This window comes from Periophthalmus magnuspinnatus, chromosome 22 (assembly GCF_009829125.3).
Source record: "Periophthalmus magnuspinnatus isolate fPerMag1 chromosome 22, fPerMag1.2.pri, whole genome shotgun sequence".
Classification (NCBI taxonomy): domain Eukaryota; kingdom Metazoa; phylum Chordata; class Actinopteri; order Gobiiformes; family Gobiidae; genus Periophthalmus; species Periophthalmus magnuspinnatus.
The window spans coordinates 18,257,249-18,269,496 of NC_047147.1; the positions used below are offsets into that span (position 1 = coordinate 18,257,249).

The 12,248-nt window shown below is 40.0% G+C and overlaps 1 protein-coding gene across 1 annotated transcript in view; it reads right to left on the reverse strand.

Annotated features, from left to right (window-relative positions):
* Positions 1 to 3,057: 3,057 nt before the first annotated feature.
* LOC117390995 (SLIT and NTRK-like protein 3) overlaps positions 3,058 to 12,248 on the reverse strand; it is an 80,124-nt gene continuing 70,933 nt past the window's right edge. The window contains exons 8-9 of the mRNA XM_055230916.1: positions 4,031 to 5,056; positions 3,058 to 3,475 (exon numbers count right to left, since the gene is read on the reverse strand). Of these exons, the coding sequence (XP_055086891.1) occupies positions 3,440 to 3,475; positions 4,031 to 5,056 (1,062 nt within the window). The 3' untranslated portion in view covers positions 3,058 to 3,439. The remainder of the gene's footprint in view (positions 3,476 to 4,030; positions 5,057 to 12,248) is intronic.

Below are 12,248 nucleotides of genomic sequence, written 5' to 3' on the forward strand. Positions count from 1 at the left end.
ATCTGACCAGAAATTACTGATTTAGCTGGAGAAGTACAACAGATGAGCTGATTTGTGCTGTTAAATAATCCCTTTTCAAATTAAATTACAGACACAAGGTAGCTAGCATTAGCCAACAGTTTTTCAATTAGTCGCTGTCACCTTTTTTTGTTAAAAAGATAAACAAATAAACAGGACCATGAACTCTAGTTTTGATCACAGGCTCTGGAAAATGTGCCGTTTAAATCCATTTTGTATTTTACTGAAGTTTTCAGACTTTAATCTTTTTTGGCAGTGTTTGCTAAGGTGTGCACAGTGTTACCATAGTAACTTCTGAACATTCCACCATAGACATACATGTAGAACTCCCCTAGCGTGATAATAGGAAACAGCTATTAGAAAGAATAAGACTTGTTTTGGACAATACTCTTTTTCTCGTCTTTGAGCAAAAAATATTTTCCACCCTCGAATCAATACCACGTCACGCTGCCAAAACAAAAGGCTGAGCAGTCACTAAAATAATATGGTACAGTGAACAATTTTGGGAACTAGAAGAGGGGGAAATGAGATTTCTCCTTAAGCAAAAATACTGCTACAGACTTGCTTTTTAGGTTGTCGCCGACTACTTATTACTTCTAGGAATGTTACTAATCCACAAAGACAGCCCCAGCTAACAGGATTGCATATAGTTGCTGTGTTTTTGGGAAAAGCACTTCACCCACCTTTGAGTGTGTGATAGAAATAACATTAAAGCTGCATTCCATAACTTTTCCCGTAGAGTTCGCCACTTGCATGTATTTATGGAGATGTTATTGCTTTCTCTGGAATGTTCCATATTAAAGCTACATTAAACCTGTCCCATTTAGCATGTATTGTTCTGCAGGTGTTTTTATTACTCAAAGATGCACCTCTCCAAAGAGCTGATGTGTAACTTGGCCTGGACGTGTTACTTGCTTGTCTCTATGGCAATAAGGTAAGGTAAATACCATACTGTGAAACATTTGGTGGCGGACCCTTCACCAGTAGAGTACTCAACAAATCATAATTTACTATTTGCCAACAACATTCATACGCCAAATTTGGAAACTGCAATTGTCAATTTTCCTTCTAGGTTCTTTATGTCTAATCTTTTTTGCTAGCAAGAGTGACTAGTGAAGTACTTTGAAAATACATGGCTACTGCTATCACAACCCTAAGAGACAGATGCTTTGTGCTAAAAGATTTTCAAGAGCTGCAACGTTAACTGACAGTGTATGGACGAGTACCTTCCTCATTTCATTTGCTTATAAGAATTAAAATTTCCAAATCAATCAATCATTTCTTGCAAACATGTGTGAAACAAAACACACTTTAAATATGTAAAATGCAATAGTGTTGTCATGGTACTAAAATGGCAAACTCTATTTTGATATTAAGGAATAGGCTTGACACTCGATACCACTTCATTTCTTTCCTGTGAAGTCGACTTTTTTTAGCATTGATACCTGCTCAAAGTTTTAGTATCTGATTTTGGCTACTTTTTGGCTACTTTTAATGAACTATTATCATGCAAAGGTAAAAAGATCCAAACGGTGCTACATTTTACTGTCAACTTTTTTTTGCATTTACTTGAAATTCCACACTACCAAGAACAGCACGCTCACCATGTTTTCTTGCTGTCTCTTTAGCTGCCATACCTTTTTCGAAAAACAAAACTTTTCATTCTTGTCACACTGGCATATGCCAACACGACAATGAAATGCTAGCTGCAGTTTTCTTTCTTCCGACATAAATTCTATCCTTTTGCTTATGCCAGGTTCCTATCAGCAGCCCCTCTCCCGTCCCCTGTCTCTCAGCTCATGCCTGGGGAGGATTAAAACCACTGCTCGCATTGTCTAATCACAGCCAACACTGGTGACTTGAAAGAGTGAGTGGCCCCAAATGTCGGAATGTTTAAAATGTATGAAGCTACTGTCGTCTTGTCTGCCCCGTCTCTTCCTCTTTTTTGGAACGTCAAACGAGCATAAACAATGTTCATTTTCTCACCACTGCAGCACAAACCACTTCATTTACTCAGAAGCGCCTGGCAAATATAACTTTCATTTAAGTTTTTGATTGGTTACATCTATTTGAGTAATTGTACAGCATACTTTTACTCCTACTAATATAACAATAGTGATATTTTTAGTGATATAACAGTGGTCTTACCTGAGTAAAGGTTTTGATAACTTTTCCACAGAAGTAGGTAGAGTATCCAAAAATTATACTCAAGTAAGAGTAATGCTACTTCAAAATAATATTACTCAAATAGAAGTACAAAGTAGTAATCCAAGAAATTACTCAAGTAAGAGTAAAAAAAGTATTTAGGAAAAGTACTACTCAAGTAAGAGCAACTTAAAGAGTAACTTTTGAACATCTGAATTAGAATTTAAGGATAATGTAATTGAAAGGACAAAATATTAATGCACAAAATCTGGTATTTCAAAAGGATTGAGACAAAAATTTGACAAATTAAATCATATCTGAAGGAGAAAGAAACACAAATGTTCAAATCATTTCACATTGTCACATAAAACTTTTGTCACTTGTAGACTTACTCACAGTGGGAAGAGTAACCAAAACTTTTACTCAAGTTAGAGTACTGTTACTTCAATAAAAACATTACTTGAGCAGGAGTAGAAGTATGCTGCTACAAAAGTACAATTTCAATAAAAGTTTACTCAAGTAAATGCAACAGAGTACTACCCAGCTCTGCGACTGTGAGTCTACAAGTGATAAAAGCTTTATGTTGACAATATGAAATTATTTGAACTGTAGTGTTTCTTTTACCGCTCCTTCAGATATGATTTAGTTGCAGATTTTGTAAATGATTTCATGTTATGTCCTTCCAATTACATGAACCACATGATAAATTACTTTAAGTTACTCTTGAGTAGTAGTTTTCCCAAATAATTTTTTTATCCTTAATTGAGTATAATTTTTGGCTACTCGACACATCTCTGTCTATAAGGATTATCGAATACAAAATAAAAACTTGTAAAGAAAGGATAGCAAACGTTTTTACATAGCACCCTTTATTGTATTTCGTGGGTTGGCGGTAAGAAGGCTGAACCAGATGCAGAATCATCCTATACATTATAACATGATCCCATAAGAGGAGAGCTTCAACACGCAAAAAACTATGAATAAATATATTCACAACTGCTTCTACTATTGGTAGGAGATGAACGCATAAAAAGATACCTCCATAAAAGATAATAGTTGATAGAAGTGTCTTTTTTCAGAAGTAAAAGCCTTTATCCGTTCTGGTTTTGTCCTTTTTTTTCTTCTTTTTTTGCCTTCTATTTCCCCCTGCGAGAAATACCTAAAAATCAATACAATAACCTGCGTGTCATTGTCCACAAAGAAAAGATGGATTGTGGGGTCGAGATGGCCCCGTTAAGTCTGGCTGATTAAAAAAAAATCCAAAAGGCATCCTTTGTCATGAAGTCTCTCTGTATCTCCTCCGCTCGCGTTTCTGGGGGGAAAAAAGTTCTTATCAAACAAATAAAATGGAAATATTCACAACAACTGATAATTCCTGTGTGGTCTGAAAAGTCCCTTATCTAACTCTATCCCGGTAACAAATTCAAACCTCAAATCAGGCTAACAGTATGAGATGAAATAAAGTGATATGCATACAAAGAGGTCCGATATTGACTGGGGTATTCTTATTTTTGGCTCATCCAGGGAATGCAATTATTCTGCTTGCTTTGATTGTTTTCCGTCTCCGATTCCCCACCGGCATCCCGTCCGCTCCGTAGTCAAACCTCTGTTTACATAAATAGATCTGTATTCGTAGAAAAATAAGCATTGACCACACTGCTGGCTGCTCAATGCTATAAGGCACTTGGCTATTTTCCTTTTTGAGTGTTGTATATTCCCAACAATCCTGCACACTTCGATTCTATGTGCGATTGTTCAAGTCCCGGAAGATCTACGCCAGAGGTGGGATTGCAAACTACCTCCTTAATCCAAATCTTTTCAATCTCCTAAAATTGACATGTTAAAACTGGTAGGAGCGATCCAGTACTTCCATATAATCCGGCTTGGTCCGCAGCCTCGCCACGTGCTCGCTACTGCCCCCTGTGGAGCTGCTAGTCGTCACCACCAGCGCTGGCTCACCCCTGGCGTCCTGCGCGGTTGAGTCCGGGTGGTGTGGGTATCGTGGGGGTGGCCTAGCGTAGCCACCTGGATTGGGGATTCTGAACAAGCAGTCAACCAGCTCCACCTTCGGAGTGGGGCCTTGGCTGTCAATCACGGTCGGACAGAGGATGCCGTTTCCGTGGAGACCAGCGAGGGGTCCCACCGCACCTGTTACGGTGCTAATAGGGGCTGACGCTGCCTCTAGGGACCATTCCTTGTCTTTTTCGGAAGTGGAACGGTACGCTCCTTCGATCTCGCTAGCGCCCTCTAGCGGTAGCGTTCTCTGCTTCACCGCGGGGTCCTGGTCCTCCTTGTAGATGTGGGTGGAAGCTTCTGGCGGTAAGATGGTGTCGTATACGTGGCTGTGTTCCGTGGCAGGTAGCGGGGGAGTTTCTGGTATTCCGTGGTGGTGGTGATGATGATGGGTTTGTTCAGTGAAAATCCCGCATTCCATTTGGATCCCTGCAAGATCGACTTCTCCTTGACGACGGAATGGAAGCTTGTCCCTACGTCTCAGCGCATAGGCCATTAGAGCGGCCGCTGCGAAGAACGCCGAAACGAAAAGAACCAGAAGGCTTAGCACGAGCACAGATAACGGGATGGAGTCTTTCGTAGAAGGGCTGACAGGACCAGGGACCTCGCTGGAGTAGTCCACGGAAATGCCTCTTTCCGGGGTGGTGGATGTGGGTGGTTGTCCCTCCTCCTGTTGGGTCTGGTCTTCTTGCTCCTCCAGTTCCTCCATCTCGGGGCAGAGGAGCTCCATGGACACCGAGCGGAGGTCCACGCCCTTGGTCTTCTCTGGGGAATGGCAGACCACCTCACCCACCACCACCACGGCACTCAGCCCCTCCAGCCAGCGCTTCAGCGAGGTGGCTCCGCAGTCGCACTCCCAGGGGTTCTGCTGGAGGTCCACCTAGAAGACACAAGAGAAAGACAGATAAGACAACTGTAGCGAGAAATGGGGTGACTGAAGGTAGAGACATTCATTACACCCACTATACCAAAGAGGGAACAAGGTTTAACACTGTGAACTGAATCTTGATTTGAAAAATATATTGCAAATCTTCACACTGTTTGTCAGAAAAATTGTAATTAAGATGTCTTCCAAAAGAGTTCAGTCCTGTGAGAAAAAGCATTGTTATTTTGTATTTCACAATCTGTTTTTGAGACATGGCTTAATTGAGTGCTGTGTGCCGGGCTGAAAAGTCCACTTGTCAAAATCTATTTTCCTCAACAACTCTTATTGTCTTGATTAGCATGAGGAGTGTTTGTGCGTTGAGCTAATTGTGAGACCCCAATGGCTTTAAAACAAACACTTTAAGCCAAACTTATTTTTCCATCTGTATTCAACTTCTATATTTATTGTTTTGTTTTTTTTTTGCGATGTGTCCAAATCATAGCTAGTCATCACATTCAAATCTTCATCACTACTACTACTACTACTACTGCTACTACTACTACTACTACTACTATAGCAAAAGAAAATTGAGCTGTAAGATTCTGTGCAAGAGCCATTGCCCATGCTCCAGCACGGCAATTTTCCATAAATACACAAAAGCGTGATACACAACAATACACTACAACTCCACAAACCTGACGCGATATGCACTAGTTTCAATGTGATAGTGCTCTGAAACGGGGGAGCAAAGTGCCTGGTGCAAAGGGAGAGGGGACTCAGAGCGTCAAAAACAAAAGTGAAACTTAATAAACATGTTAATACGTTGTTTTCGGTGGATATAGGATTTTCAAAACAATAAAAGTCAACATGGTGCTCTAAATATGTTAGGTGTTAGCATTTAATTACCCACAGAAGTGTAATACCCTAGTTCTATTTCTTCTTGTTCAGAAAAACACATTTTATGCAACAGCTGTTTCCTGTTTATCGATGCACGGCACTCGCGTATAAAGATTGAAAATATAATGTTTCCACTGTGTTATGCATCCAACATGAGCCAAACCCAATGCATTTCATAAAGGTTCAAACGCAGTGTAGAGGTGCAGAGAAGTGAAATAAATGCAGAAAAAGCTGACTATAAACCGGAAGTTTTGTGTTGACACTAGCTTTAGCCACGTCTCACAGTGCAACTAAACTACTAAATGTCTTTTTGTGAGTAGCTGAAATGGGCCTTATGATTATGAGTATAATTCAAATATGAATTTATTTATTATGAAAACTTTTGTAATGTTTGGAGCAGAGCTCCTGGACCCGGAGCCGTGCTCGGGGCATGGAAACGCTATTTTGTTGGAGGGAGGTGCACCAAACAGACCCGCTCCGAGGCGGCCCGAAGCGAACCATGCCAGTGGAAAGGAGGCTTATATCTTTCAGCTGCCCTGGGAACACCTCGGGATCCCCCCGGAAGAGCTGGACGAAGTGTGTGTGTGGAAAGGTAACTCTGGGCCGCCCTGCTCAGACTGCTGCCTCCACAACTCAGCCCCGGATAAAGTGGACGAAAATGGATGAATGGATAAATGTTAAAAGACATTTTATTGAATGAGAACTGTAAAGAGGCAACTGCCAGGAATAGACATTAGATAAATGCCAGTGACAATCCCAGACAGTTGCTCTCTGTCATGGTGCAACATCAAAGTGAATGAAGGGACTAAGTGGGCGGGGCAAACAGTTCATTCTGTTTTCCCTCAAGACTCAAAACTGTATCTTTTATCACTGGGTCGGATAAAGTGCTCTTCCAAGAAAGTAGAGAAGTAATATAGATTTTGCATTAGTATGAGGTCAGTGCCACTACTTCCTCGCAGATGAAACTTGGCTGTGCGCAGGGATTAGAATGCAGTGTGCAGTGTGGAACGTTAAATCTGAGCGAGCCTCATCAGCACCAAAGCAGATATTCTGATGATTTGAGAATATTTTGCATAGTGCTGATCACCCCTTTCCTCAAATCCAGTTAAGATGTAATAATGTACAGTAGTAATACACAAAATTCAACTTTAATTTCTAGGCAGAACAACATCGGCCCAAAGAATACTTCTGCATGCAATCTAACATACATGACTTTTGAAAGACAGGTGAAAACTTAGGGATATAATGAGGAAAATTCTAAATATATGACAGTATATACAATAGTATACATTGTAATCTCTTGATTTGAATGGACTGTCATCTTGGGACACAGACACATGGGAACACAGATAGGCCTTACATAGGGAAGAAAAAATGGCTGGTAATACATTTTGATCTATTCTGTAAGGACATTGTGATATGTTTTGCCATAGAGTACTCATACTTGCAAAAACCCATTTTAGAGATACCATTACCAAGATGAGGTAAAGTCCAATCACAGACACGGTAAAAGGAGTGAAAAAAAACAAAAGAAAAAACATGAACGCAAGCAAGCTCATAAATAGCTTGCAAATTGGGTCCAGTCCAAAACACCATTACTACAATACTGCGCTCCACAAATGACTCACTGTATGCATAGGCTAGTGCTGAAACCCAGAATGGAAATAAGTGGTGCAAAACCCACTTGATTAAAGAATACATTATCTGCTTATACAGAGCGAGTAATGCTAACAAATTACATTCAAATCAGCGCTATCAAAGCCCCTTTACAGCGCTAAGCTAAATCCGCCCTTGACATTTAGCGGGTCATGTAAGGCGGTGACTCTTAATGCCGTGCTCTGCTCCTCTTAGGCATGTTTAGTGACTAGGAAGTGTTTACACCGTCCCCTGTCAGGTTATGATTAAACTTTTATGCACATGTCAATTTGATCTTTTTAATGACGGGGTATTAGGCACATTTTTATTTTTTTTTTCAAAAACGTGCCTGAAGAGGTTTTAGATGTCATCCGCATGTTTCAATAATTTAGTGATCTTTCCCGGACCCTATTCAAACTTCATCCTTATGGGTTAGCTGTGAGATTCTGTCCCAATGCTCACATGACACACGACAATTCTCCATAAATATATAAAAGCGTGATATGAAACTGCACACAGCAACTTCACAAACCTGATGCGATGTAACTTCGGTAGCGGGATGCACCCCAATTGTGTTGAGATAGCGCTCTGAAGGGGTTGTGACTTGCGGGAGGAGGGACTCAGAACGTCAAAAACAAAAGTGAAACTTATAAAACATGTTAATACGTTGCTTTCAGCGAGTGTAGCATTTTCAAAACAATAAAAGGTAACACGGTGATCTGAATATGTTTTGTGTTAGCTGCTAATACTCCATCAAAAATAAAATACCTACTTTTTAAACGCAGTGCGGGTAGTCATTAACCTCCACTGACAGGACCAGACCTTCCAAATCAAAAGCTCTTTGCTAAAATTATTGAAGAAGCAGCACCAGCCGTTTTATAGATTATCTTTAAAAGTAGCCGCGAGCGCCGAAGGGATTAGCTCACTCCACTGGAAGACTGGAGGAGGCTAAAGTGGGCATTAGCAATTTGGTATATCTTTGCACCTATCCATGGGTTTCAGGATGCTTCAGAATTGGCAATTTTCATCTAAATATTATATCATTTGAATGGGGAAAAAGTGCTCAAAATGTTGCATATAACAGGAAGCTGAATATGGCTATAGGCTACAAAGGTGAAGAAAGCTTTACAGAGCATTACCAAGGCTGCCAATATGTGCCGTCTATCCCTCCGACCGTGCACTCTAACACACCGAATTCATATGAAAATGTACCAAGGACAATATGCACTGGGTCTGATGGGATGATCTAACCACAAATGCTTTTCATTTCATCTACCGATATATTACATAGGCCTGCATAACCACAAATTATAGTTTTTGTGAAGCTCAAATACACGTCTGACATATTTTTTCCTTTCCTTTGTATTAGAAAAACAACAAAACTGACATTACTAGCCTCAAAACTCAAAATTGTTGCTTAAAAAAACATAGTTAGATTTAATGTCAGTGATTCATTGAACATATGTTAAAATCATAGACTGTATATACAAATGGACATAGCTAACCCGCTAGCTGCCGCGTTCCAAACAGGAAGTGATCGATTTGTGGTCTTAAAATGATTGATTTTTACTTTTCTATTGCCTGTAACTCAAGTCACATAAGCAACACGTGTGGTTGACAGCCTTTGCCAAGCCAGCGGTGCGGGCAGAAAGGCGCGTTACTCCAATTTAACCTCGATGAGCTTCATTTGACTGGAGCCAAACAGTATGGGCAACGTCACGCTCACTCAGTCCACTTCTTTATACAGTCTATTCATTTTAACGTCATTATGAAATCTAGAACGTTCTGTTGACATATGCCCATGTACTATTTTAAAAGGTCTATAAAAAAAAAAAATGCTACCTGTCACTATTTGGATAAGTCTTAACACAGGTCTAAGGACACACCAACAAAACCTCTTTTCAAACATCAACTAAAACAAAAAAAAATCTGTCAAAACATAATTTCAAGGTCTACTCTTCCACAAATGGCTAGACCCAAACAACAGCTAGCGTAGCATGTCTCTAACGCTGCGCTGCCTCTTCCTCTATTACGTATGGACGCCTTCAGTCAATGGAAGTGCTATGTGAAGCTTCAATGATATGGAAATAGATGTGTCCGATTCAATAGTCAACTCCCACGAGAGCCTTCCACAACGTGCACTACAGCAGCTGACAACACGAAGCTCATTCACGGAGCACTCAGGAAAACTCCACTGAAAATATCACTGTTCCTTTTAACAAGCAAACGTAATGTAATCCAATAGGTGTGCGCAAATCCACTTCTCCTCTCTAAACATTGATTCTCTATACAAACTCGGAATATTCAGGAAAAAAACGGCAAAGCGGATTACATGAAAGAATCACTTTTCCAGCTATTGTGCAAACGGCTCTTCTGACTCATATGTTTAGCCTTGTTAGCGATGGTGCACTTCCAGGGAGCTAGTAAACATCATGCTAATTTTATGCATGTGTTTGAAATGAATCACAAAAAAAAAAAAAAAAAAAGAAACAAGCTAGTGTAATTGGAAACTGAGTTAACATGTTTGGGCTGTCAATAAGTGGGTGGGGACATTAGCAAGGGGCTCACTGTTTTGCGCTGGCGATTAAACTAGCAATGTCAATAAGCTACAAATTACAAGATTGGGACTAATTAGCTATTCAGTCTAGATCAAAATAAGCACAGGTAAGCTACTAGCCTACATATTTTGCTGTCAGTGAGTGGGTAGAGAACGTTAGCTTCGTTAGCATGGTGGGATATAAATAAATATCAGCTTTTGAATTAAAAACTATATAGTCTGGCCAGCCAAAACCACACACTTTACCAATAATAATTTGACTCTGGAACAGGGGAGGTGTTCCAGGCATGTCCCACCAGGAGGAGGCCCTGGGGAAGTCCCAGGACACGCTGGACGGTCTATGTCTCTCGGCTCGCCTTGGAATGCCTTGCGGTTCCACTGGAGGAGCTGGAGGATGTGACTGGGGTGAGGGAAGTCTGGGAGTTCCTGCTTAGACTGCTGCCATCGCGACCCGGCCCCTGGATAAGCGGAAGAAAATGGATGGATGGAATTTGATTCTGGAACAGTGTCCAGCCTCCCCGATTTCAGCTGGGTGATTGACAGGCGGATTAACCAATCAGAGAAACACACGGTCTGTTCATGTCAAAACAAACATGGCAAAGCACTAAACTCATATATCGGAGGTAAAAGAAGTTACATATTTTGTTCTGAATGATACGGATAATTTTGAGGGGACATTTCTTCCGCATTTGGGACGCACGTGGTACAAATTAGCGGCTGTGATTGGACCGTTAGGTAACTTAGGACAGTTGTTTCAAGTCAATTAGCCCTCAGCTGTTTTGAACAAGGGAAAAATGTATTTGCTGTTCATTTGCAGTTCCTATATTGGCTTTATTCTAAATTTTACAAAGGTGTGCTATATCTATTACAAGACATACAGAATTATAGGATACAGAGATAATAAATTGTAATTACTCAAACAAAACAAAAACCAATGACAAACTTTAGCTGTAAATGCGACTAAACCCGCTTTCTTTGTGGTAGCACTTTCGGTGAAGCAGGAATCCCACTGATTTCAATAGAGAATTTAGAAAAAGTTTTGCTGATTTGTTTAAAATGTTCTATGTTCATGCGCCCTAAAAAGTAAAACACTGCCTTGATTCTTTGGGAGGCTTTAAAACAGCTTTGTAGTCCCTATAAAACATATTTGCTGTCAAGATTGGCAATATACAAAATAATACAACCTGAACGACGATGGCGGCGCCCACGGCAACTTCCATAATAAGGTGAATAGTCGCAATGCATGTTCCTCTAATTTATAATAAAGGCCTATACTGTAAACATCAATGCTGAATACAACACCGGTTTTAGATAGCCTATACATCTATTATTAGCAGATGGATAAAAATAAGGTAGGACGATAGCTGAAAACGTTGGCCTGAAGCTCTATATACACGTTCTTCCGTACCTAATCTGTATTTAAGTAATATTAACATCAAAATGTGTTGACATAGATTTCACATAAGTGCAGGTTAAGCTGTTTTTAGCTTGTGTATGCTAACATCTTCAGACAGATCTGGGCTGAACAGTCTTTGATCAGGAATTTTGGAGGTAAATCGCTACATTTAATTTGGCGTTTTCCCTGTGTCCATGCTAACCAGGCTGGGCACTACGGCTAACCAGACGGTTTTCATTTCAGAGTTGTCATAAATGTTTTCATCTTGTTATTCTGATCAAAAGAGTGATTCAAATGTGTTTTTTTGAGTTTTAGATGATATATTGATTTTCTTCTCATTTGAGCTCATTGCCAACACAGACAAATAGCAAAACTTTTTTTTTTTCGCCTTTAGAGTGAAGTAAGTTTATCATTTAGCAAACTTGGTTCTCGCAGTAATTTTAACACCGCACAGTCTCACTTTGTGTTCTGTGAAGCATGTGGCTAATCTGCATAACTCAAAACAAGCGTGCTATGAAAACACTTTGAGACCAAACTACCGTAGAAGTCAATTTTACAACATTTTTATTAAAGTAGTATTTCACGTTTTACAATTTCAATTAATATGTGTATAAAAAGTATAGGCCTAAAATAATTCAGTTGTGTTTTCAGTGAAGCGGTTCAAATGAAGCTATAAACAGTAGCTAGCGAGCTTTACTGTTGAGATTCATCTAAAGCAACGG